Source organism: Clarias gariepinus, chromosome 26 (assembly GCF_024256425.1).
Source record: "Clarias gariepinus isolate MV-2021 ecotype Netherlands chromosome 26, CGAR_prim_01v2, whole genome shotgun sequence".
Classification (NCBI taxonomy): Eukaryota; Metazoa; Chordata; class Actinopteri; order Siluriformes; family Clariidae; genus Clarias; species Clarias gariepinus.
In genome coordinates, this window is record NC_071125.1 from 21,163,841 (window position 1) to 21,191,824 (window position 27,984).

Here is a 27,984-nt window from a genome sequence, read left to right on the forward strand (position 1 = left end):
TTATGTTCCTTAATTTTCTGTGTAGATTGAAACCTACATATTATGTGTATTGCTGAGATCTCATACAGAGTACAGAGACGTGATACATCTTTTTAATATTATCCACCGCTAATTAGCAGAATAAGAAAGGATAGGAAACATGTACACATACATATAAAAGATGAATCTTATACAAGACACATTTTAAGGTTTTGGTACATTGTTTAATTCAGTTTGCTATTAAAATGACTCGTATTTTTGCTCTGTTACAGACAAGATAAATGGCACAAAATGCAGTATAATGTATTAGCACCTCTAGACAATAGCGTCTTTGTATCGTTTTTAGTACCAAGTTAACAAAACCAACATGACTACTGCATACATGTGACATTTACACACAGCTTACTAAGATATTATGTTTACATACATGGGTCAGATATGTTGCAGCAACACTCACTCGAGAATGGTTTAATACATATAAATGAATAGCAAGTACGTTATAAGATATTGAGTTTAGTTTTAAAATTGTGACTACAATCTTTAATTTGGCTATAATGAGTTACATGGTGAGTGAGTCCTGTTCAAATCAGACACTGGTGATAAAACCCATTCAAAGTGCAAATCCTTTTCTGCTCCTTTTTCTCTTTAACATAATCACTGAAGACCAATACAGAACAAGATCAAAACTTTCCTCCACTAAACTCATTTAGTGTAAAGTTCTCTATTGGCATATAAATGGCTATCATTGCAATTACATGAAACCATATAATGTACTAAAATAACGTGAATGTAAAGGCCACAAACTCCCAACTTAACCATAACTAGCAGCAAATCCAAATTTACTTAAAAAAAAAAAAAAAATGGAAAAACATCTTTTGAAATTACAAATTTCCTTCAAATGGCAAACACATATATCTGATAATCAAGACAATAAGAAGCAAAAGTCATCCTTCAGAAATTATAATGCATGACAGGATAATGTTTTAAATCAAATAAATCAACAGAAACACGTTTTAAAATGTTAAAATTTAAGTACTTTTGATAAGGCAACCTCACCCACATCCATAAAGTGCACAAAAACAGCTTTGTGAAAAGTAATCTTTTCAATTTTTATAATTTACACAAAGTGATTTTGGAAAGATGAAGTTATTACACTCTTGTTTAGAAACAGGCATGTGTTAATTATTTAACTTACTGTATAAGTTGACCTTATTATGTTTCGTCCAAATATCCACAGCTAATTTCAAAATTTTTCAACATTTTTAGGTTGTATGATTAAATTTTGCACTACAAATTAATATTTAATCTCATTATTTCTGCTCAATATACATCACATGACTTTGTCAAAAAAACTTGTGAGGTAATTTATCAATTATATTAATGTTATCCTTGTCTAAATCAAATCAATTGGAATTATTCAATGTGCAATTGTTCAAAGTGAATTTTGATTATTTTTGGCTAATTTTTATAATCTGCTAATTACAGCTGATCGAGCTGCCACGAATTATATAATGTTAGCAAGCACTTGCCAGTGTCTATTTTTCTAGAGCTAGGATCAGATAAAAAAAAAAAAAGTTTTTCTGGGGAAGCATGAATGTATAATGCTACAAATCTGTAGCCTAAAATCTTTTGTACTATTAGTACTAATAATAGCTTTTGTATTGAAAAAAAAAAAAAAATTCTATAGTAAAAATATTCAAGCATTTTACGAAGTCAAGCATACCTTTAAGCAAACCATTCGAACCCTTTAATTACTACATGACTAAAAATATTCTTAATTATTATTAAGTGTTCAGACGACAATGTTTTGATACAGTAATATTTTATGGAATACTTATCTGGTGAACAGAATTATGGAATTGCCCTCTTTAAGTAGGATAAAATTTTTTGTTCAAAACAAAGAACTGTAAAAGAAGGATGCTGTTACACTATGTTTATGCTGCCTAGTAAATGAGACAGGCTTTATCTCAGGAGCAGAAACACTGGCCCAGAAATGGCAGCTCCTTCTGGAGCCTCCTGCAGAATGGAATGTAGGGGTGGTGATAACGTTTTTACATGTCCATGATAACAATATCATGCATTTTAAAGGCAGAAGGTTATCGGTTTTCGTGGTGCATAATTTCAATTAAGGGTCTAAATATTTAACTGACTATCTGTGCTTTTAACAATTCACACAAAAACGCTATAAAGTACCAATATAAGTTAATCTCTGGAAATCCCACTCCTACTCATACAGGGGGCCCAATGATAAGAATAAGGTGCTAGGAGTGTATAACAGTATAAAGCGCCCAAAGAAATAAGACGAGAAGATAAAAAAAAAAAAAAACTAAAACAAAAAACAAAACACTTTTTTCAAAGTCCATCTACAAATTTATATATTTTAAACCTATCCTGCAATGTGCCATAACCAAAGTGCACTGATCAGTAGCATCACTCCTGCCTTGTGGTTCTTATGAACACAAACACATTCATTGTTCATTCCTCTTAACACTGACGGCATTTTTGATACAGTAACTATACAATTCTGCACAATTCAGCAACCTCTGCTCCTCAACAAAATTTTTACAGACTGCGACCTAATATCCAGACTTCAACACACTGCTGAACTCATATTGCATTCGGTCTTATTTCGCATCCCCTAAATATATCATTGTAAAGTAATAAAGATGACAAAAACAGACAATAACTAAACAGTAAAAAATGTGTAGTTTGATAAGACTTGGCGTTTGAAACCAGATGTTACGCTGTTCAGTGTTTCTTTAATATTAAAAATGTTATTAATAGGCAGATAAAACATTATATAAGATTTGGGTGATTAAGGTTTCAACAGTGCTGTATAAAAAAAAATCTATTTGTTGAAACAAAGTAACAAAACAAAAGAAAAAAATAAATCATCAACATCGATATGAGTAACTATATAATAAAAGGTGCTTAAGAATATCTTTTTTAATGAAAATCATTTTGAAACCTTCAAAACAAAGATAAAAAAGTATAGTATCTACTACTTTCAACGTTTAAGGTCAAGATCTTTCCAAGTATTGGCTCCTTCATCAATCATCATCAGATTCAACTGACTCCCAGCACAATGTAAACAAAACCATCTGCCTACACAGTAAATGACATGACGTACACTAATTATTTACAGCTTATACACAGTGTGTATGTTAACAGGGGTTATATAGTGTTTATAATATTTGCTATTGAATAAAACTGATTTCAATATTTTATATGCAATAACATCTCTAATACTCAGTAAGTGAGATTCTAAAATCTCATTTCTGTGATCTGATCGTACACGGTGTCTCCACGAAGACTTCGAAGGACCACTAGTTAAAGTTTTGGACTTTATTTATTTTCCTTTATTTTCTAACTGCTTATATTTATAATTTTTAAGATGAATTGTGACTTAATAAACTATGAAGTGTATTCATATACTACAGTTATGATGTAACTTTTTTCCCCTTTCCTATGATATTTTGCCACTAGTATTTATATTTACTTAAATTTAAGTTGATTTGTAATTTTTTTTTATTTGAAGGTAATAAAAGACCTTGCATGTAAATCACTTAAATAGGAATTCAGACATCTTAAACTTTTGCTGGATTTTACATTGAAAACAATTACAACTGTCAGTTGATAGAATTTTTGTAAAATAAATTTTTAATTACTTTGTAAGTTTGGGCTGTGGACAAATCGTGCCTTTTTAATTCAATGTAATTAAATATAATTTATTTAAAAATATAAAATTAGTTTTAGAGAAAATTCTATTCCAAACTCTAGTGACACAAATATGATTTCAGATTGTTAGATATAGATATGTGTCATAGATAGAGCTTAGAGAACTAATTATAATTTATGTACTTACACGGCCTGGTCATAAAAAAGTCACACACTCTAAGATTTCATCCATTCAACCTTAGTTTTCATTTTAGGACACAATGTGGTGTCCAATTCATGTGTAAAGCATGTTCCTCATGCTCTCAGAACCACTTTTTCACAATTTGGGTCCTGGAATTCGGCCGTGGCGTCAGGGAAGAAATTAATTTATAATATTCAGGTCGTCAGTTGACTTCATCTTATTGAGTCTAGACCTGAGCAACTGAAGCAACACCAGATCATAACACCGCCTCCAGAGGCTGGTACAGTGGACACTCTGCATGATGGGAGCATCGCTTCATGTGCTTCTCTTCCTACCCTGACACGCCCATCACCCTGAAATAGGGGCAATCTGGACTCATTAGATCACATGACCTTTTACATTGCTCCAAAGTCCAATCTTTATGCTCCTTATCAAACCGAACTCTAGTTTTCCTATTTTAAACATAGCTACAGTTTTTACTGTTGATTTTTTTTTTTTTATCATACAACTTGACCAAGAAATTTACGTGATCTCGAATTTCTGATTAATTCTGACCACATTTCGTTCAGAAAGTTGATGGTTCGGCACTATCCTTCCAGGTTTTGATAATGTGTTGGAATTTATAACCCACTTCCAGTAATTTCCAGTAATCTCCTTAGTTGTTTTCTTTGCTTGATGCAGACCAATAATTTGACCCTTCTGAAATGCTGTTTTATTTTTTTTGGACCAGGCAGTGTTTTTCAGTTAAGATTTTCAATTATTAGAAATGAGCTTTTGTATTCTATTATAGTGGACATAAATGAAAGAAAATATCTCAGTAACTAATTAGCCTAATTATTTAGATTTACGTAACAGCTGTTCACGTGTTACATTAAGTGTGTACATGGGGAAATTTACAATAAATAAAAAAATATATAAAAAAATCCAGGAAAAAATCCCAATTATTTTGAAATTTCGAAATCTAATTTAAAATACGGCATTAATAACAAATTTGAAAATAAAGTGAAAACCAGGTGTAACGTTCGAATAAAAAAAAACATAAAAAGCTACATGCATGAATGTACCATACATTATTACAGGTACACACAAATGTACAAAATTGCAAACATCTTTAGTTGAATATATTGCTATAATGCTATATATCTACAGAATCAGAGGAATCTGATACTGATATTTGATTTTAATAAAGTGCAATTCTACACACTCACACACACACACACACACTTACACAACGAAACCCTTTTTCATCCCATTCCTCATGTGCCAAAGCAGGCCATCATATCACACAGCATTAACCACTACAACATCCGAGTATGTCTGGTTAAAGTTAGAAATAAGGTGCAGGAGTGAATATACACACGTCATACCTCATTAATAAGCACACAAGGTTTGGTTACTGCGGGGACGCAGGGATTTGGTTATCGGCATCGCACCTTCTCGTGATAAAGCTCTTTTGCATTGCTGCTTGGTAACGTGGCGCCCTCTGCTGGCTGGACACATGAGCTGTAAGACTGGGGATTTCTCTGGCAGCAGAGAGCAGAGCCGCGTTTCCAGCATCTACACACACACACACACACACACACACACCGGACAGGACATACAGTCTGTAATGACATTGTAATATTATTTGCGCAATCAGCTGCACATGAGAACTTCACCACGATGATGGATTAGTTGAGACAAAAAAAATTTTTTGAGTAGGATGTAGGATAAGGATCCAATCTTATATAGGATATACTGTATAAAATATCTCTTAAGAATGAGTTCACACAGCGTCACACACTGTTTCAAAAGTCTGCTACATCATTCAGACTCCTCTGGGCTGCGCATGACATCACCCACCTACTGCTTTTGGTTCACCACGGTAAACAAAAAAACAAACAAAAAAAAAATAGTTCCAGGTTTTCGCTGAAGTTAGTCATTACTTGATTTGGAGAACAAATTAGGAGGAGGAGAAGGAGGAGAAGGAAGGCCACTAATGGAGTGGAGGAGAGGAAGAGAGGAACGGTGTGACCCTTCACCCTGCGAGGTCACGCTGCTGTCGTCTCCTAAAGAGCCGCTGAGCCGGAAGCACTTCTCCTTGTGCGCTTTGAGCATGTTGGAGAAGCGGAAGCGCTGGCCGCACACGTCGCACGGGTACGGCTTCTCGCCCGTGTGCGTGCGCCGGTGCCGTTTCATGTTGGGGCGGCTGGTGAAGCTCTTCCCGCAGATCTCGCATATATACGGCTTCTCGCCTGGAAAGACGAATACAATCACCGGTCATTACAGCATCTTTCATTTTCAGTGGACGTCTTAGAAAAGTATAAGTTTTACAGCCGGAATTCTTTCTTGATATGGATTATAGAGTTAACATGACCTAGTTACCAGTGTGGGTCTTCATGTGCTCGTCGAAGTACTGCTTCATGTTGAAGTCTTTGCCGCACCACTGGCACATGAACTGCTTGTGACCGATGTGGATGCTCATGTGAGAGCGAAGTTGGTACTTATACTGGAAACGTTCACTGCAGTTCTGTATCGGGAAGGGGCACGTTTATTGGTTAGATTAGTAACTGAGGATAAAAACAAGTGAAGGTGCTTTCTCACCTACTTCCAAAAGTGAAACCAATACCTTTGTTGTCATTTCTTGTTTTTATTTTGTCCACTTTGGTTATAACCTGAACTTTTCAGGCTAAATGAAGCAGGAAAGCAACAATTTTGAACAGTTAAAACAGACAGTAACCCAGTAAGAGATTGGCAGACCTGAGCGACCTGGTTGGATTATAATAGTGTAGGAGGTCAGAGAAATAAGAATTTTAAAATCAGTTCTCAGTTTGACTAAGAGCCAGTGTAAATTATTTAAAATGGGAGAAATATGATCAAATTTACGACTACCCGTCAGTCGTCTAACTGCCGCATTCTGGACCACTTGAAGGCGTCCAATTAAGGACTGGTTTGCACCATAACAGAGTGAATTGCAGTAGTCAAGAGGTGAAGTAATAAATGCATGAATAACAGTTTCAGTTTTTTAGAGAAAGAAAAGATTTAACTTCAGCCAGATGTCGAAGGTAAAAAAAAACGTTATGTCACCTGTGTTTTGTTTAATTTATGCCTAAATTAAGCTAGAAAGCTAACTCCTCTGGCCTCCCAGTAGCGCAGTGGTAAAGTGCTCGCTCTATCATCTGGAGGTTGCGAGTTCGATTCCTGGGTGATGCTGCAACATCTTGCAGCCGGAACTCTAGGGAGAGGGGAGTGATGAGGTGTACTTAGTGCTCCCACATTAATCACGGCTCAGTAGCCTTAATGTGGGAGCCCCCTAGTGACGGGGAGGAATTGGACACGACTAAATGAGGGATCCAAACAAAAAAACAAAGCTAACTCCATCCATCCAAACTTTAAGGAACCTCTGTAGTCCAACAGAAGGGTGGAGGCCAGTGGTGACCGTTGTATTTATTCCCATTTTAAGACAGTGGTGGGATCTTCTGTCATCATTCACACACTACAGGCAATTCGGGAACACCAATTAGCTTTGCTTTGCAATTACCAATTGGACTTTGGAGGGAACCTAGTGGAAACCCACCAAGCACAAATAGGAACATGCAAACTCCATGCACACATACTGAAATCAAACCCGGACCCTGGTTAGACAGTGCTAACCACTAAGCCATCGGGCTGGCAAAAAGCTAACTAGTTTTCAACAATTTAAATTCTTTTGTAACTCCTAATAAACGGCCCTACTTGCTATGTTAAACAAGTGATTGTACATCCGAGCACATTAGCTTTACATTTACTGCTATGTGGGATTCAACCGAACCTGGAAGTCAACAGAGCTGAAACATGTAGTGCCCAACTTATGAACGAGTTCCATTCTGGGAGCATGTTTATAAGTCTGATTTGTTCTTAAGTCAGACAAAGTGAGACTTAGGCTACGTTTACACTGCAGGTCTTGATGTCCAATTTAGATTTGTTGCCTATATCAGATTTTTTCGACCGTCTGTTTACACGTTCTTTCAACTATGACTCATATCCGAAACACGTGTTTACACTTGCCGTGCCATCTGAAACATCGCGGATACTTAAAGGGAGGTTCTTGTGCTACACACTAGCCAAGATAGAGGAAGGTGAAGTAAAGCTCTGCAATATATGCAAAGTTCACGAAACGTCACCATGGTTTAAAAAACGGAGGAGGAGAAAAAAAACGGCATAATTGCAGCCTATGCATATGCTTCATTCACCAAATACTGATTTCTTAATGTTATTTAGTAAGTAAGCATTAAAAAAGGGGGCGGGGGCGCTGGGTGCTTTTCCTTTTCCATGTCACCTGCGATGTTATAATTCCACACGCACTTCCACCGGAGAATAACATCACGTCATTAAACCGCAAAGAAGTCGCAGTTTTAATGACGTACAGAACGCAATACCTCAGGAAATCCGATCTGTCTGTTTACACGATAATTACATTAACACATATCTGATTTATATCTGATTTATTTCCACATATGAAGGGGGCCCGAAACCGATCTCGAAATATCGGAATGCATGCGTTTTTTTTTTCTGTTTACACGGACATAGAACATATCCGATATGTGTCACATATGAGCAAAAAATCAGAATTGGGTCACATTTCCGTGACAGTGTAAACGTAGCCTTAAACGCCTTTGATACAAATATACAACGTAAAGCATACCACTTATACGCTTGACTAAACCTGTCCCCTTTTCCCACACTGCCATCATGTGGTCAAAAACAGGAATTGCCATCCTCCTTATTCATGGTTCATTCTTCTCACCTTTTGGCTACACACAAATGTAGGATTATAGAAGAACTACATTTTACAACACTTCACCATCACAAATGCAAACATATGAATTAAAAAAATGATTTTGGAGTCCGTGTCTAATTGACATCAATTTTGGTCAGGTATTTGCAATTGTGATTTCATATTTTGTGAATGTGGATCTTTTACAATACACACACACACACAGCAGTAGTAGTATGCTACAAAGCTCTTTAATACGCATACAAAACAATCCCTTTGCTAGTTCGTCCATTAGAGCTGATCTGAAATGATATGATCTATAAGCAGCGTTGTGCGTCTAGAACTCACCTCACACCTGAAGGGTTTTTCCCCAGAGTGCTGCAGAGAGTGCACCTTCAGAGACATGCTGCGCTTAAACGACTTCCCGCAAGTCTCACATGTAAACGGCATGTCCTTCGTGTGGGCTGCAGACAAGGACACACACACACACACACCTCTGCGCTCTTACACATCTCTACTGCACATCATGTTCACAGCGTACTGTATAATCACATAACGCACATAAGATGAACGTCATTTATGAAACTGCTACACATTCAGTGACACATAAATAAATAAAATCTGATTGTATCATTTTTGTACCATAAAATAATTAAACAGTTCTCTAGGATGAGTGTAATGGAGGAAGGAGGCACTTCTGGATATAAGATTTCTTCCAGTGTGTTAGGCATCACAGCTTGAGTTTTCTGCTGCGTGTGCTGAACGGGGCAGAGGCAAGGTCAGCGCGGATCTTCGAATACAGATCAGGAATCAGGAACTTACTGTACCTGACTGAGGATCTATACTACCTAATTACATGGCTTTAGATCATGCGTCCTTGGGTGCAAAGCGTTCGCTGCCAGCTAGCTGTGGCCATGGGGTTCGTTATACATCAGAGATGCTGGTGTATTTCTAAACACACTCACTTATCATCTATATCCTGGGGAGGGTGGAGCCTATCCCAGGAGACTTAGGATACACCCCCGTCGGGGTGGCAATTCATCTTAAGGCACACACACACACACAAACACACACACACACTTTCATACAATAAGAACTAGCTTAATCTGCATGTCTTTGGTCTGTGGGGGAAAACTGGAGTCCATGGAGGAAACCCACCAGGCATGACCCCGAGGTGGGAATCGAACCCGTACCCTGGAGGTGCAAATCGACAAGTGCTTGTAATAATGAAATTAGTAATAATTACTTAATAAAACTATGCTTCACAGTAATGCTGTGCAATAGATATGGATACGTTTATCAATTTAAAGTTTCTATTACATATTATTTCTGGCCCACAAACGAGCTCCGACCCTAAGCTCAGGCCTTTTTCTTCCAAAACGTGGCTCGTTGTTTCAAAAAATACAAAACTGAAAAGGTTGTTAACGACCTTTTCCGTCAATTTCAATTAGCTGCGCGAATAACAGAGCATGTAAAACGCCATCCTGCCCCTTTAATTAGACATCAGACATCCTGCCCCTTTAATTAACCCCCAGCAGGCCAGGATACTCACCCACCATGTGCTTCCGGACATGCGCCATGGTGTAGAACTTCTTCTCACACACCTCGCAGGAGAACTTCTTCTCGGCGTAGCCGTGAACGACCTTGTTGTGCTCGTGGAGGGACCATAACTTCTTAAACGCCTTCCCACACGTCACACACTGCAGGTTGTAATAAATAAATAAATAAATGAATTAATTCGTCTATTTATAAAGGGCACCTTCGCTGTAACGATGATGAATAATCAATAATAATGAATGCTTTTGAAATAAGATCAAATTCATTATCAGAATGCAGGTTTCTAAACAGCACACGTGAAGCAAGAGTGAAATAATATACGGGCCACGACTATGCTGTCTAAGCGTTTCCAGGCTCACCAAGCTCAAACAGGAAATGACTCGCTGCTCTGGCATTAACGGCACCATCCAGCTGTTCCCTGCATCCCAGAGCCAGCACGTGCATACAGATCACCCCCGTCACGTGATCACACGGAGAGGGCATGACGTACCGGTGGACAGAGGGGTGCGGTGGTTGAAGACCTTCCCCGTGAGACTGTGAGACGGTGATGCAGTTACAGGTCTGTTTTTTAAAGCAGGGACTTGTTTACATGCACGCCAATAAACTGATTATTTTCAGACCCTTTTAGACGCATTGACAGTTTATTCTAGCTCAAGATTTGACACCGACCCCCCTTTCAGCCCTCGGAACAAATTTAGACTGATGTCTCAGTACAACAGCCAGTTTTTAATGTCTAGACGACTGGGTCGAGCAGCTCCTGTGGGATGCTCCAGGCTGCAGTGGTCAGGACATACAAAAAAGTGATCCAAGGAAGGAAAACCAGTGAACCAGTGACGGGGTCACAGGTGGTCAAAGGTCACTGATCCACGTTGGGAGCGATGGCTGGCCCGTGTGGATCCATCCAGTAGAAGCGCTAGTGTAGATTAAAGTGCGGAAAAGGTTCATGCTGGTTGGGATGGAAAGTCACAACACACAGGTCAATATTGTTTTGGCTGCAAAAGTGGGACCTCAAAATGACAAAATAAGATAGGGGTACGGTGTATATATATATGGGGTAAATGTGAAAGCCTGAAAACATTCCATATGCACTGAACATATCCCTAATACATATTTAACACTAAGCAACTTTATTAGAAAAAAATTATTCATTCAATACAGATATGTCCAACATGGTGGCACTATGGCGTAGTGGTTAGCACTGTTGCTTTGACCCTCCAGGGTCCGCATTCGATGCCCGTCCCGGGGTCTGTGTGCATGGAGTTTGCATGTTCTCTCGTGCTTGGTGGGTTTCCTCCGGGTACCCCGGTTTCCTTCCACAGTCCACGGACATGCAGATTAGGCTAATTAGCGTTCCCAAATTGCTCGTATCGTAGTGTGTGTATGTGTGTGCAAAATCTAGATTTCGGGTCATGAAGTCACTATAGATGTGATTAACAGAAAGCAGGTTAAAAAAAAACAATCTGAACTGGTCCTTTAAATGACATATAAGAGTGTATGGATGTGTGTGTGCGTTTGCGTGTGTGTGTGTGTTAGCAAGAGTGCATACCTGTATGCTCTTCTCACAGCTGGTCTGATGATGCAGCAGCAGCTCACTGTCCAGTAGGAAGCGTTTGCCGCACTTGTTGCAGATCTGCATGCGGTTGTGTGTGACGTTGGTGTGTTTCTCCAGGTACCACCGGTTGTTAAACACACGCGGACACTTCTTGCAAGCGAAGTGCTGCTTCTCCTCCAGCTTCACCTTCTGACCCAGGCTCTCCTGTTCCTTCTTCCCCTGCGTCAGGCCCTGGCACAAAGGAACGGCGCTCGCTCTCGTCGCACGCCTCGGTCTATCCATGATAGCCTGAGGAACCTCCGGGATGCCAAGATCGTTCTCCTCTTCATTATCATCGTCGTCTTCGTCATCCTCTTCGTCGTCGTCTTCGTCATCATCATCCTTGTCCTCGTCCGTGCTTATTTCCATCTCCTCCTGCCTCTGCTCGTAGTCTTTATCTTCATCACTAGTCGTGCAGTGCCGAGCCTGACCTCGCTCTCTGGTCTTGCCCTCTGACCCTGTGGAAACATTCAGGGTCTGGTTGTTAAGGTTCACTTCAACGATGATCTGCTCTCTATTAAACGAGGCCGCGTTTTCTTGGAGTGCTGCCTCTTCAGGATTGGCACCTCTGTCTGCTTTGCATAAGCCCCTCCCACTTCCTCCACCATCCTCCTTTTTATAGAAATGCTTGACCTGGGCCTGAGAGCCCGTTGTGTTGTCTCCCATCGAGATGGAGAAACCATCCATCTTGAGCTCTCGTTCCTTGGTGTTCCTGACTGCTGATGTCGTTAGTACCCCGCAGAGTCTGCATCAAATATGTCAGGATGTACAAGTTGCTCTCTTTAAGAGGCGTGTCCATTAAACGGGTGAAAGCTGGCACCACATCCTCTCGCAGACGAAACACGACTGTGGTGTAGTCGCCGGTCTTCTCTGATATAAAACAGAAAAAGGAAACGAAAGTAAAAAAACTTTTTTTTTTTGTTTTTCTCCCTAATTTAGTCGTAGACAATTCCCAATAGTTATTAGGGAACTCTCACATCAAGGTTCCACCAGTCAAGGAGGGCCGAAGGCTATCTTGTGTTTCATCTGAGCATGTGACGCCAGCCGAATGCATCTTGACAAACTGCTCGCTCATGCACCATTGGAAGCGTGTGGTGTAACACACTCGGAGGACAGTGCTAACAACGCCTGACTGGCTTAGAGTTGCGATTGATGTGAGAGCACTAAGAACCTCCCACCTTCCCCTCTGAAAGAGATCGACCAATCAGCTCTCTCCAGGCCTCCGGCTGCGAGAGGCTACACCATCACCCGGGATTTGAACTTGCGATTGGTGGATGATAGGACGAGCGCTTCATAGCTACACCACTCTGGGGTCGAAAAACTTTTTTTAATGAAACTTATTACGGATTATATTAAAATATTCTAATACATTTGTTTTAAATAATAAACAACGGTTTATCACTCAAATAGACATCAACTGGAAAAAAAAAAGGTACTGTACTGAATATATTTTATGCATCTGTAGTTAACATGAATGTTTTACTTGTACTTCGCTCTAAGGTACATCAAAAGTCTGTACTTCTACTTACCTAACTACGCTGGTGTGAAGTATTTGAAGCAGAAATGTCGCAACCTACCGCTGACTATGCATAACTGCGTGACTTGCCTTTCCTTTGAGACACGCATAATAATCTTACAGGGTTTTGAAATCAGAATGAGATCTGCTTGCACACAGGGGCAAAAACCGCGTGTTCACAATCGGGAATGAAAGACAGAGAGAGCGTGTGAGAGATATTTTACCTTTTACCTACAAAACAACTTTGACAGAGTGGAGATGAAAGTAAGTACTTCTGTTCTTTTACTCAAGTGCACAAGTAAATGGAAGACTTCTACTTATACTTGAGTAATATTAGCCCCCACGAATCTTTAGGGAATCATCAGGGAGCATCCATACAATATTATAACGATACCAAGATGCAAAATCAATTAATATTGCGATTCTGTTACTATAGTGAACGGTTCCTTAACTAATTTTTTTGACCTATCTCTACTGACCGTGTTCAATAATAAACGTCCAAACAGAGATTCCAGAGCACCATTCTTTCCCTGTCAAGCTTATTATACACCGGGTTTCAATATGCACGGCATCGCTTTCACAACTCCAAACAAACAAACCAAGTGGGAGCGCAGGACAACGCAAACGAGGAGCGTCTGAGAGCCACATTGATATTCAGATCCACACTCCCCCCCCCACCCCGGCTCCCTCCTGCACCTCTCCATCCTGTCTCGCCAGAGTCATCGCGGTGCGGAAGACAAACTCAGGCCAATAACCAATTAGGCAGAGTCATGAGACTAAACACCAGCCTCTCGAAACAATTATCCTGATTCATTAAGCAGACTTTTACTGCGACTAACCGCTGCGGGAATTAATGCAAAAGTGATTAGAGTAATGTCAGGTGCCACTGGGGGCCCTTTCGTTTTCAAAGATTATGAGACAGCATAGGCCTTTTAAAATGTCAAGGAGGACAAAATTCAGGATATTGGACATCTTTTAAGTTGCTTAACCATTATTCATGACATACTGTATGTAACCATTAGAAATAAATCAATGTTTAGGATTTTAATGGTAGAAAAACCTTTAATAAATCGAGTGTAATTCAGTAACAAAGTCATTAATATTCAGCTATTTATTAAACAGATTTTGATTGGTGTTACGTGTCAAAGTAGCATCCGTATGAGCGCCAGGACCCACGGTTTCTATCAGAACATTGCCCAGTGGTTCACACTGTCTTCACCGAAATGCCTTCTTCCCATCTGATGTACGTACAAGAAAACCTGATCCATCAAACTGGGCCACCTTCTTCCATTGCTCCATGGTCCAGTCCTGACATTCACATGCCTCTTTTATGTGCTTCAGCAGTTGGCAGACGTCTGCACGGGCACTCTGACCGGACTGCGGTTACGTCGCACCATACGCAACAAGCCGCGATGCACTGTGCATTCTGAAACCTTCCCATCAGAGCCAGAAATAACTTTCTGTGGGATTGACACTGGCTAGGACTGGCTTCTCATGAGGATTAATGAGCCTTGGACACCACTTAACCGGTTGTCCATCTTTGGACTAGTTTTGGTAAGTGCCGACCACTGAATACCAGGAACACCCCAGATGACCTGCCGCTTTGGAGATGCTCAAACCCTCAGATCTTTACGCTTGCCCATTTTTCCTGCTCCGAGCACATCAACTTCGAGACCATAATAGATCCCACCCTATGATCATTGGTGTGATTGGTGTTTGTAGTCGCTCTAAAACCAGTCCTTTCAACTTTGTCCTATATTTCTTTGCCGTGTTTATTTTACGCAGAACCTGGAAGCAAGATTCATAGGCACCATTTGTATTCAGCTTTCAACGTGACTTCACAATCACATACATAAACAAAATGTCACCCCAACCCCAAGCCCAATCAAGGCTCATTATTTCTGCCTCTGTTATTTATAACAGTGTGATTGTAAACCAGGACACAGCAGCGTCTGACTGGTCAGACACTAAAATACCTCGAATCCTCTCCAAGCTCATCTGCTAACACAGGCTACTTTATGCCCTCCGAGAAGGCTCAGAGAGTTGTTATAAAATATCACACATTAACAAAAAGAGATTTATCGTACATAGGACGGCTGATCCAAGAGCACGTTTTATTGCCAAAATAAATCACTCCAACGTTGGGCTTGTATTGTATTGCGAGTCGTGGCCAGACTGGAATGCACTTGGCCAAGGCCGTGTAACTCCATGCCAAGCAGAGGAATGCCAACCAGTGCAGGAGAAAGAGGGAAAGAGATTGAATGACTCCTCGCTGAATTACTTCTGCTCGTGTGAAAGCGTCCGCTCCCATGGCATGCCCAAAATCTGTTCACATTTACGCCACTGTAAAGGCCACGGTTCCTCAGTTAAAGGCTCGGCTCCAGTGGCTTCGCCTATAGAGAAAATGCACGTTGTGTCTGAAAGGTCAAAAACTCAAATTCCTGAGCGAAGCCAGGAAAGTTTTCCCTTTTGCTGTAGAATTTTGGAGGATTTTAAGCATGTTTTGGCTGAAGAACAAAAAAGAAATGAGCAATGTAGCTCACACTATCTGCATTAAGAAGCTTCATTGGATTTAAATTCTTAAGGATACTTTCTTCGAGGGACGTTCAGGTCAAACCAGGACTTTATGGTGAATAAAGAGATAAAATCGATTGACATTTACAGAAGACTTCAAACAAAGTGAAGTTATGAGACTCATTAAATGGTGCAAACATTTTAAAGAAGGCCGTCCTGGCCGAGGTGGCTCGGAGCCCAGTCGCTCCTGTGAACATTCAGAGAGTGGAACGTCTGGTCCTTGAAAATCGTCACCAACTTCATGCAGACTGCACACACAATCATTCACCCACAGCTCGTGCACTTTACAGGAACTTGGATGGGTGTTGCTGCCACATCCCGCGTACAGTCCCGACCTCGCTCCATGTTTGGGCCATTAAAGGAGTTCCTCGGGGGCCAGCGTTTCAGACGTGAAGCAGACGGTCTGATCATGGCTCTGGGGTGCTAAGAAAACTTTCTACCTTTATGGTATCCAAGCACTAGTGAAACATCTGGATAAGTGCGTTAGAGTAGCAGGAGATTATACAAATAAAAAATGGACTTTTCATAACTCTCATAACCGTGTTCTGTTATTCTACACAATCAAAAGTCCTGGTTTGACTTGAACACCTCTTGTAGTATTTGTATTGAGTAAACTGAGACGCTATGTTAGCATGTGGTCCATTTTATTCTCACACACACACAGTGGTCAAATTCAAGTTTCATATGAATGTGTACTTTTGTACAAAAGAAATATTAAACAAAATACTTTTTACTGTGTACAGTTTTCTGTGCAAACAAAATACTAAAGAATTAGGATAGTAAAATCTTTTTTACTCACTGGCATCGATTTAGCGTCTTAGAGGTAAACCACAACGTTAGTCTTAAATTCCCCAACAAGAGGATATGGGGCATAGAGCAAAGTGAATCATATGGGACTGGAAAAAACACGGGCCATGGCACAACATAAAACAAATGGCAAAAGAAACGTCCATATTATCTTCACCCTTATTAGCTATACAGGCCGAACAGAGCTATACGAATCACGCTAAACCGAGATAAGAAAGCTAAATTCTGGCAAACCAGCTAGCGTGATTCCGTGAAGCTACAAAGCAAACGCGCTCGGACTCAGTGACTCAGGATCTGGGAGTTTGGGGATTTGAGTGACAACCCGAATAACTGGACCAGGCACAGACCCAGACTTTACCTCCATTAGAGAAGGTGACTGAGCAAGCATGCACTGCTAGCACTGACACACACACACACACACACACACACACACTATCATCAAGTTGAGATAAAAATGATGAAATACAATCAATTAACTGCAATATACAATAATTAGAAACAAAAACTAAATATATAAATATTATATTTATATATTTAAGGCTATGTATAAATATAACATTTTAAAATATTATATCATTGTCTACAGAAGGCGAAGACAAATAAATGTGCACAATCGATCATGTTTTATTTTTACATTTCAGTTAAAGGTTTTTAGTTTCATTATTGGTATTTTTAAATTGATAAATTTTTTTAATAAATTTAAAGAATTCTGTATATTAATTCAGATTTTTTTCTGTTGTTGTATTTTGAACAGATTTAGGTGTATAAAAGACAAAAGGAAGACATTTGAGATTTGGCTAATGGTGTTTACGTGGAAACTTAAATATTAATTACCAGTGACATCACCATACGATGGCGTAGTGGTTCTGTGGCCTCACAAATCTAGGGTTAAGGGTTCGATTCCCACCTTGGGGTCTGTGTGGATGGAGTTTGTATGTTCTCCTCATGCTAGGTGGGTTTCCTCCAGGTACTCCGGTTTCCTCCCACAGTCCAAAGACATGCAAAATAGGCTAATTGACGTTTCCAAATTGTCCGTTGTATGTACTGTATGTGTGCACTGCAATGGATTGGCAGCCTGTCCAGGGTGTACCCTAACTCATGCCTAATGCCTCCTGGGACAGGCTCCAGGTCTTCAATGACCCTGTACAGGATCAGCTGTACATATGTAATATTTAGAACATTTAAAAAGTTTTCTTAGTACATGATCAGACTGCTTGCTTCATGTCTAAAACGCAGGCCTCCCAGGAACTCCTTTAATGGAATGGAAATGTGGAGTGTTTGCATTGTTCCAATGTTTTACTGCGGCGAACACTCTTATCAGCGTACTGCGTATCTTCTAAAAACGTCAATCAATTTCACGCCTTCCTTCACGAGAATGTTAGTCGGTTTGACCTGAACGCTCTTTCGGAACTAGACTGTTTAGATTAATATGGAAAAACCATCTGAAGCAAAGGTTCATGACGACATCCTAGAAAACATAATCCAGCATCCTAAAGACCGAAGCAAAAAAAATAACTCCAGACCAACAATGAGAAGAGCTATGAGGTATGGAGTAACCTTAACAACATGCTTAGATGCCAGGAGCTGTTCGGGTTGAGAAATCTGCCTGTAGCCATGAGAACCCTTCAGGATCCTGAGCTTCTCCTCAGACTTACAGCAAGAATGACGTGAGTGATCTCCACCCTCCTGTCCTCCCTCCGCCGTCTCCGCTGCCTGGCACACGAGCTGGCACAGCGGCCTGGCAGGATCTGAAAGCTGCAGAAACGCGCTTCCCACCGCTGCTGTCGTTGGTCGCCTGGGAATTGATGTCCTCGCGCCGATAATCCAGCGTATACACGTCGGTGCAGATGGTTATGATGAAGGTTTGTGAAACTGATCGACTAAAAGCGTAGCGCCTCCATCATGAGACATGATGAACAATAAACACATTGAGCTGGTCTACAGACGGTAGACGAAGGTGAGCAGTCAGGAGAAATACGGATTGATTTGCCGTGATAAACCCCCCCCATCCCCCCATCCCCTCCCCCCAACGGCATAACAGTGACACAGCATTTTTCCTTTAATTTACCACCGACGTGTGTGTTCACGGTACAGTAACTCAGATACAGACTACTGCAAAGTGGACAGTGATAAGCGTACGCCTTCACCTCAGCACTAGGTAGGCGGGTGTGGGTTTGTGTGTGTCTGTGTGAGCGTCTCAGGGCACTAGTACTCCTCTGGTGTCCTCTTGGCCAAGGTGAGGGACGCAGAAAGGAAGAGGAGTGGCACTGGAGGGAGAAAATAGATTTGTGTGTGTGTGTGTGTAGTCCTGTTCAATACACCTTTTCGAATAGATTCTGGAGACATTTCTCCTGACCTTGGGAGCCACTGCAACACACACACACTAACACACACACACACACCCTCCCCCACTCCAACACCCCCCTCCACCCCAAAGAGGCCATTTCAGGTGACACAGAAATTACACAGCAGTTATTATGACCTTCCCCTGTGAGTGTGTGTGTGTGTGTGTGCTGCGAGAAATGTAGAGAGAGACAGAGGGAGAGAGAGGGCTGTAATTTTGAGCTCCTATAAATTTTGAGAACAGTACAAACACGTGTTAGGACCAGCAGGCAGCCATAAACACTTCAGACACTACAAAGGAGCTGCAGCTATAAAGGCCACAACAACAAAAATGCTAATAACCCACAATGTAAACCCTTCTGTCCCGGCGCTGAGGTCAGACAGAGTTTGAATTCTCATCTTCGGAGCTCATCTTGGAGCTAATTGAAGATCACATGTTATCTATAAGTGAATCAGCCATTTAAAAAAGTCAAATCTAAGATACTCTCAGATCATCAGCCCCTTCATGAAACTCTTCCTGGTTCAGTTCAAGTCTTCGAATTAATCCCGCTGTCCAGCTTTATCGTGGATTGTTTTGTTTTTTTTACCTTCTGGTGGTTTTGAATAGCACTGATGTTTTACCGATCTGCTTAGACTAAAGCTGACCGTGTTCGCTCTGGCCGCTGGTGTGGATTATGAGCAGGATTAGTGCAAAATCCTAATAAAGTCTACAAATACATCCAACTGTCTCTGGTTCCTAAGTGGAACTCAAAGGATCGAATTACTGCAATCTACCATCAGAGACATTCAAGATCGAGATGGAAAGGACTTTTTTGGGGGAATTAAAAGGACAATCCATTGCAAAGCTCTGTCCGCAGCTTAATAACTGAAAGAGAAAAAGAGAGAGCGAGGGAGAGAGAGAGAGAGAGAGAGAGAGAGAGAGAGAGATACACCAATTCCCGTCCAGAATCCGTTAATTTTAAATTCAAATGAGGCTAAGTACTAGAGATAGGAAAAAAAATCCATACAGTTATAAACCGTGATTCCTTTGTGTGGTGATACACGTTCACTATCGTTTCTTATAGAGATGAACAGATCGATCGGTCAGTGAGCAGAATTGACTAGTTTTTAGTTTGACTGGCCGTGACCGGTGATCGGCCGATCAGCCTCAGATATAAATGATTATGTACCGAGTGTAGAAGCTTCTGAGTACGCAACACAAATGCATTTTTATGAGGATATGTTATTACAAATTGCACACATTAAATGCCTCCTATTTGCTATTAGTTTCAAATCCACACTCTTACACCAGTCGCAATACGCCACGAAAAAAATCAAAAACCGCGTGCATTAAAAGCCCCGCATGTGCTTGCGGCACCTCAACCTGTGCGATCACTTTTGAGTTTTTAATACTTTGGAAGCACCAAAAAGTCATTGTTTCTTTATAATCCTACATGTAAACTATTTACACATTTTCATCCCATATGGTAGGAGTGAATTATTTACTAAGTTTGTTTAGAAATAATTATTAATAATAATTGCGGATGACAGATGTACAGTTAAACCTTGGATTGCAAGCATAATTCCTTCTGAAAGGGTGCTTGTATATTAAAGCATACATATATCAAAGCAAAGTTCTCTCATAAGAAATTATGGAAACTTTGATAATTCATTCCACAGCCCAAAAATATTCATATAAAAATAATTTATACAAAATTTTAAGTAAAAATAAAACAAATTAACCTGCACTTTACCTTTGAAAAGAATCCCGGTGTGTATGTGTAAAGCTGAGGATGGAAGGAGGAAGGGGGCTACTGTGCAGGATGACTTTCATACACACACACACACACACACACATGCACAAACGGAATCACTGCTTTTTGACAGAGACACTCTGGATCTTTAACAAGGAACCTCTCTAATGCTTCTGCTAAACGCGCACACACACACACACACACACACACACACACACACACACACACACACACACACACACACACACACACAAACGGAACCACTCCTCAAAACAGAATTATCTCCTTCACTGCTGCAGCCTTTGTAATTTTTTTTCTTCACGAGGTCCGATGTTGCAATACAGTTACTAAAGAACAGTCACTACACTACAAAAGAAAAAAAATTATTTACATTGCTTTAAATGTTGGCTACATGAGTGACGCACCCACAGCAAGACTGAGCATGGGAGATAATTACTCACAATCCCACAGCATGTGAGAGAGAAGAACCATTGGCTCAGTTGTGATCATGTGATGCTCGGCAGACAAAGTGCATGCATACTACTTGTATATCAAGACCTTGCTCGTTTATTAAGTTAAAATTAATTAAAAAATTTTGCTCATCTTGCAAAGTGCTCACAGACCAAGTTACTGGCAATCCACGGATCTACTCTATCTATAAAATCTCAATACTTACAGAATCGCAATTTTAATCAGCACATCGTTATAATATGGTATCAGGAGGTGACTGGTGGTTCCTATACCCACTAAATTCGGTCAGCGCTGATCAGTAGTAGTAGTAGTAGTGCGCTGCTCTCAGTCATGCTTGGATTTGAACTTGAACCTTAACTACAGTACATAGCTCTGTAACGTGCAAGTGCTAGGAACATCTCGAGAGACTTAAAAGCTCTGCGGTTGAGATTAATATTTTGGGTGAGCAGAAATTAAACTGGTGATGACTCACCTTTCTGGCGGATTTAGCAAAGCAGCAGAACGTGGAGGGATTTAATGTCTCTCTCCATCCAAGAAAAGCCTGCTCAGGAAAGTCCTCTACAGACAAAAAAAATAATAAATAAAATCACAGGGAATATGAGTGGAACCTGATTAGAACTGATCTGTCTGATCTATTACTGTAGGTACAAAGTAATCAATTAAACCAATATCGAATTTAGTAAAGAGAATGACTGGTTTCATTTTGTACCGCCTATACACCCGCCTAATATTGATCAGGTCCCCCTTTTTGCCACTAAAACAGCCTTAACCAGTCAAGATATGGACTCCTCTAGACCTCTAAAGGCGTGTGTTGTATCTGGCACAATGCTGTCGGTAGCAGATCCTTTAAGTCCTGTAAATTGTGAAGTGACCTTCCTGGATTAGATTTGTTTTTCCAGCACATCCCACAATTCTTATCGGACCAAGGAGACCAGGAGAATTTGGCGACCAAGTCAACACAATCTTGCTGTGTTCCTCAAACTATTCTTGAACGATTTGTGTCGTGTAACAGGGCTCGGTATCCTGCAGGAAAGACGCCACTGCCAACAGGGAACACCGTTTAAAGGGGTGCACTTGGCCTGCGACAATGTTTAAGTAGGTGTTACGTGTCAAAGTAACATCCACATGCAAGGTACAACAGAAACACATTCGCTCAATCATTTGGTGGTGGCAAGTTTCAAATCCCGCTACAACCATCTGGACCCAGCAGCTCTAAGAGACTGGGTACATTCTCACATCAGTAGTAGTGGCACTATCATTTCTGTCTGCACTTTATTACCGTCCCAATGATGCATGTGCAGCAGTTCAAGAAGCTTGTGTCTCAAAGGAAGTACATGACAGCATTTATGTTTCTTTTTGAATGTCTGTTTTCAGTAACATTTTATTTGAACAAAAAACTGACCAGTAACCTGAAGAAAGACCTGTAACCCAAGGTTCCCCAGTAGAACATTGCCCAGAGCATGACACTGCCTCTACCTGGTCGCCATCTTCCATCCTGGTGCCATCTCTTCGCCAGGCCATTCTTCCATTGGTCCATGGTCCAGTTTTGATGCTCATATACCCATTGTAGGTGCTTTTGGTGGTGGACATGGTTCAGCATGGACACACTGACTGGTCTGCAGCTATCCAGCACCACTGCAAAGTGCAATACACTGCATGTTCTGATACCATCTATCAACTTTTTCTGCAACTTGAACTATAGTAGCTCTTCAATTGGATCGAAATACGTTGGCCAGCCGACGTACATCAGTAAGCTTTGGCCTCTCTTGACCCTGTCACCGGTTCACCAGTTTTGGACCGCTTTTGGTATGTTCTGACCACTGCAGACTGGGAATATCCCACAAGAGCTGCACTTTTAGAGTTGCTCTGACCCAGTCGTCCAATCTTCACATTTTGTCCCTAGGCTCACCCTTGACTTGTGCCCATTTTTGCTGCATCCAAAACACCAACCTCAGGGACCAAATATTCACTTGCTGCCTAATAAACCCCGCCCACTTCCAGGTGACATCGTAATGAGATAATCGATGTTATGTCAATGGTCCTAAGGTAAAGGCTGGTCAGTGTAGTTCCCTTTGTATAAACACTTAAAACAAGTTATAGGAACCGTTACCTAGAATATAAATCTGCCTTCGCTTCACAAGAGTTTCAAAGTACAGAACACGCACATCCACGTCCTTTCATCTCGGATATAAAGAGCTGTTTCTGCCTAAGAATCATCATGACCTCCAGTCAGCCCGTGGTGTGTGTGTGTGAGAGAGAGAGAGAGAGAGAGAGAGAGAGAGAGGTTACAGTGTCCTCAGTGAACAGAAGCTGAGTCAGGACTTCTTGCCAGAAGGAGAGTCTATGAAGTTGGCACCTTCCAGACACATAAAACACGATCACAAATGCCGCTCAGTTACTCCGCATGCCAACACGGTCCTCAAGCACAGACTCTGGTTTCACTAAACAGCTGTGTGAGGAGCTACAGCTAAGAGCCACTTCTACAAAGAGCGAAAAGATTGACCAAATAAGAAAGTAAGCTCTCGGTCTGAACACGAATACTGAACACCTGATCACATCACCATACAAAATGTCTGAATCAGAGGGTTTCATTTCATTTTCTCCTTTTTTCACCGGCTCTCAGAGTAGTTTAGGTCGACCACTGGAAGGTGACGCGAATAGCATTGATTCTCCGTATCTTGTTACAATGGCACCTGGAAGTGGGTGGAATATATGAGGCAGCAAGTGAACATTTTGTCCCTGAAGTTGATGTGTAAGCGCCAGGATGACGGTTACACATCGGGAAGACGGCGAGCTGGCAGAGGCAGCGTGACACACCACCTTCCTGAACATTGATGGCAGTGGCTTCTTTCTGCAGAAAAAAAATGGTTTGGGAACGGTTTGAGGACCCGACAACGAGTCCGAGGTGCTGATTCGGCCTGAAATTCTCCAGATATATGTGGGTTGTCCTCCAAAAAACAAATGCGTGCTACCGATGGCTTCATGCAAGATGCCACACACACCTTTAGACGTCTAGTGGAGTCCAGGACTCGTCAGGGCTGTTTTGGTGATCAAAAGGTGGACTCATTTAATATTAGGCGGGTGGTCGTATTGTTATGACTGATCGGTGTATTTTAGCGTACGCATATAATATTGAATAACAGATGCTCCACATTACCTGGGTAAAAATGTTTGATATCGACAGTTTTCTAAAAACAAGAAAATGCTTATTTAGGTTAGCTTAGCTTTTTTAGGTAAGGAGTCTCCAGTGTGAATACTTCATAATATTCAGTGGTAAAGATGTGACTGTTTTCTAAAAGTTTATTGCTGTTATAATGGAAACAGAACAAACGTGATGTTCCTGCTGTAATATAAGCAAAATAAAACATCTGGAAGCTTCCACCCTAAACAAAATAAACACACCTGTTTAGTTAAGGTATAAGTTAAGTGCATACACTAAACATCATGATGACAGCGATAAAGAAATGCACATGAACTCAGCTTTAAGAAGTTTGCGAAAAAAATCAAAGTACTTCAAAGTTAACAACAAATCAGTGCAGATTAAGTGAGGAACCTGGCAGCTTTAACACATTCCTATGTAAGCTTATATGCTTTCTAAAAGAAACCATAAATCAACTGCTTTTCAAAATGATGTACCCTTTTCTGTATTCCAACATAATGATTTATGTTTCTACCAAATACAAAGTCTATTCATTGACCTTTTATGGCGTCCTTTTTTTTAAAAAAAAGGGAAAAAAATCTCCCAGAAACCCGAACCTCGGTTCGATCCCATTCCAGTACGCTGAAAAAGGATTGTAGCTCGGACGGCTTCAGAGTCCCAGATGTTCATTACACCCACTCGGAAAACACACATGCTCCCAACCAGAAGATAAATACAGTGGGTTGTGACCGCTGCAGTACTGACCCGACCCAGATATTAACCCGAGATGATTCCAGATGTAAGCCGAAACCAGGATTACTGCACCGCTTCTAATGAGGAGGATCCTCAGTCGACCCCAAAGTCAAACCCTCGGTCTGAGCTGAAAAGTGTTACTGATTACACAGTCTAATAAATAATCTACAATTTTATTATTCAGGCATTGATTTACTGTAAATTAAAGCGGGCATCACATTTGATCACAGCTTACACTGTAGTAAAATCATAATAAAATGTCTTTAATTTTTAAATAAACATAACTTCCCAGACAAACTTTCCGAATTGTCTGTTGTTGCAAATTATCAATAAAATTATAAAATTATAAATCTTAATACATTTATAAAAAAAAAAAAAGTTACATAATCTCATTAAATATTGTTGAAACATTTGGAGCCTAAATAGAGAAAAGTTTAACTGGGGCTACACATCCTTCACTGGGACCGTCTCTCACACACACACGTACACAGGACATGCCTCGATTTCAAGAATGAACAAACAGAGGCCACGCCTTCATCACTAGTACTGATGGAGTACTATTACTAGTCTACATCTCACTGGGACCGGCGGCAGACACGGTGGTCACACCTTTGTCAAGATAACTGACAGAAAGAAACCACACCTCCAGACGCCTTACACATTCAGGGTGACTGACGTTTATCTCCTTACACATATGAACAGTTGAGAATTAAGGGCCTTGCTCAAGAGGTCACCAACAGCGGCAACTTAATGGAGCTGGGGTTCGAAACTGGGACCCTACCTCAGATCAGTGGGACTGACAGGTACAAGGAGATAAACAAGCATAAAGGTTTCAAGAGACACACAGTAAGGCCACACCTCTTTCTCTGGGATCGACAGCTCAGGGAACACTGCGTCTTGCTACGAGTTAACCATTAAGGCTGAAAAATATCTTGCTGTTCCCTGCACTTTGTTAAAACCTGAACGATTAAGTTAATAGTTGAACACTGATGAGATTTTTGTTTTTCGTTGGTTTATAAGAAAGTAATTTAGTGAAACATCTGGCACATCTGATATTCATTAGGAAGATCCCAGTTCCTAACAATAAAACAAATGATTACTGAATGCAATAATTGCGAACAAAAAAGGTGAGGAGAAAGATCAGGAAAGCAATTCCACTTATTCACTCACTTGTCTCGTCTATACCCTTTATCCGGTTTTAGACAGGGTGCGGTGGGCCTGGAGCCTATCCCAGGAGACTTGGAACGGGGTGCCAATACATCCCAGTGCACACACACTAAAGCCAATTAGTCTACCTTGCATGTCTGGGAGGAAACCGGAGTACCTGAGGGAAACCCACCTCGGAGGAACATGCGAACTCCGTGCACCCCGGCCCTCGAGGCGGGAATCGAACCCAGACCCTGGACGGTGCTAACCACTACGCCACCGTGCCGCCTGCAATTCAACTATTTAGGATAAAATGAATCATGCATCACCAAACTGATGTGAGATAAAGTACACACGGTTAGGAAAAAAAATCTGACTAGACTGATCTTTGCAATCTAAATGCAATCTGTAGAAGACAAATATGGATGTGCAACAGTCCTGCATTTTCAAATCCACAAAATATCTAAAGTTTAAAACTTTTCCTCGTCATATGCAGACAGAGTAACAGAGTAATCATGGTTTAAGGCCATCGAGTTTACAGGCAGACTCACGTCCACTGCACTTGTTCACTAAAACACAAATCCTAAAAAACAATCCCAATAAAAAATATTAAACTCTCGCCTTGGAGGCATTTATCATCAAATTTTATTTACAATAAATCACAGCATGCACAGCACACGGCCCCAGTCACGACCCGAGGGGACTTTAACTCTTCACATGCGGAGCTCAGACTCGGGAATACAGCTGCGTTCTTCAAAAGCTCAGGGTTGTTTTTTTTTTTTTTTTTTTAACGCGGCTCAAACTTTAGTTAGAGCGTTAAAAAAAAACCCAGACGGAGAAACGCAGCGCGAGAACACAAAGTGCACAAACTGCAGCGGCTCAGAGCGGCGCGTGCGAGGCGGCGGAGCAGATTAAAGGTCGCGTGAGGAGCGCGAGGAGAAAGCCCGGGGTGTTTGTTTACCTGCCGCGGGTCCGCGAGCTCCGTCACTCCGCCGCGCTCAGGCCTCCGCGCGCCATCAAACACCGAGCCTCGGGATTTTTCACATTTCTCCTGCTTTCGCCCTCACTCACTCCTCACGGGTTGCCAGATTGGAACACTTTAAAACTCTTCCCTTAAATCAGACCTAACCGCAGCATGCAGCTTTACCACTGTGTACAGTACTGTATTTAAAGTCTATTTATTACATTTTAAGTAAATTACCAATTGAACATTATATAAGTATGATTAAAAGTATGCTTAATATGTGCTTAATCACATATTTAAAATAGGTACATTATTATTATATCTATTATTGTGATTTAAATATCTCTAGAATTTTATATAATTTTACATTTAAATAACATTTTGATCACGTTTATATTTTATGTATTTATGTATTATTAAGAGCATTATTATTATTATTATTATTATTATTAATGGCAACAAGCAATAATCTATTGATATTATTCATTAAAAATATATTTAAATAACATTTTATATTAATTGCAAAAAGGATATTACTATTATTATTATTACTAGTAGTAGTAGTAGTATTACAATTTATTTTAAAAAGTATATATCTATAAATAACACTATATTACATCTACCATTAACAACTATTATGTTTATTTTTAAACATTAGTCTATATTTACATTTATAAGGTTTAAAATACTTATTATACATTGTTATATTACTATAATTATTCATATAAAATATTTTCAAGTAACATTTAATATTATTTACAATGTTATTACTAAACTTGAATATCATTTTTTTGTAGTAAAAGAAGACAATGGTATT

General features: G+C 40.4%; 1 protein-coding gene across 1 annotated transcript; it reads right to left on the bottom strand.

The window, feature by feature from the left end:
* Nucleotides 1-5,264: 5,264 nt before the first annotated feature.
* Nucleotides 5,265-27,255, bottom strand: zbtb47b (zinc finger and BTB domain containing 47b). The gene is made up of 7 exons (XM_053488110.1): nt 27,165-27,255; nt 21,638-21,723; nt 11,677-12,591; nt 10,126-10,273; nt 8,922-9,037; nt 6,203-6,347; nt 5,265-6,072 (listed from the first exon to the last, which is right to left on the bottom strand). The coding sequence occupies exons 3-7, from the start codon at nt 12,406-12,408 to the stop codon at nt 5,753-5,755; spliced, it is 1,461 nt and encodes a 486-aa protein (XP_053344085.1). The 5' UTR covers nt 12,409-12,591; nt 21,638-21,723; nt 27,165-27,255; the 3' UTR covers nt 5,265-5,752.
* Between the last annotated feature and the right edge of the window lie 729 nt (nt 27,256-27,984).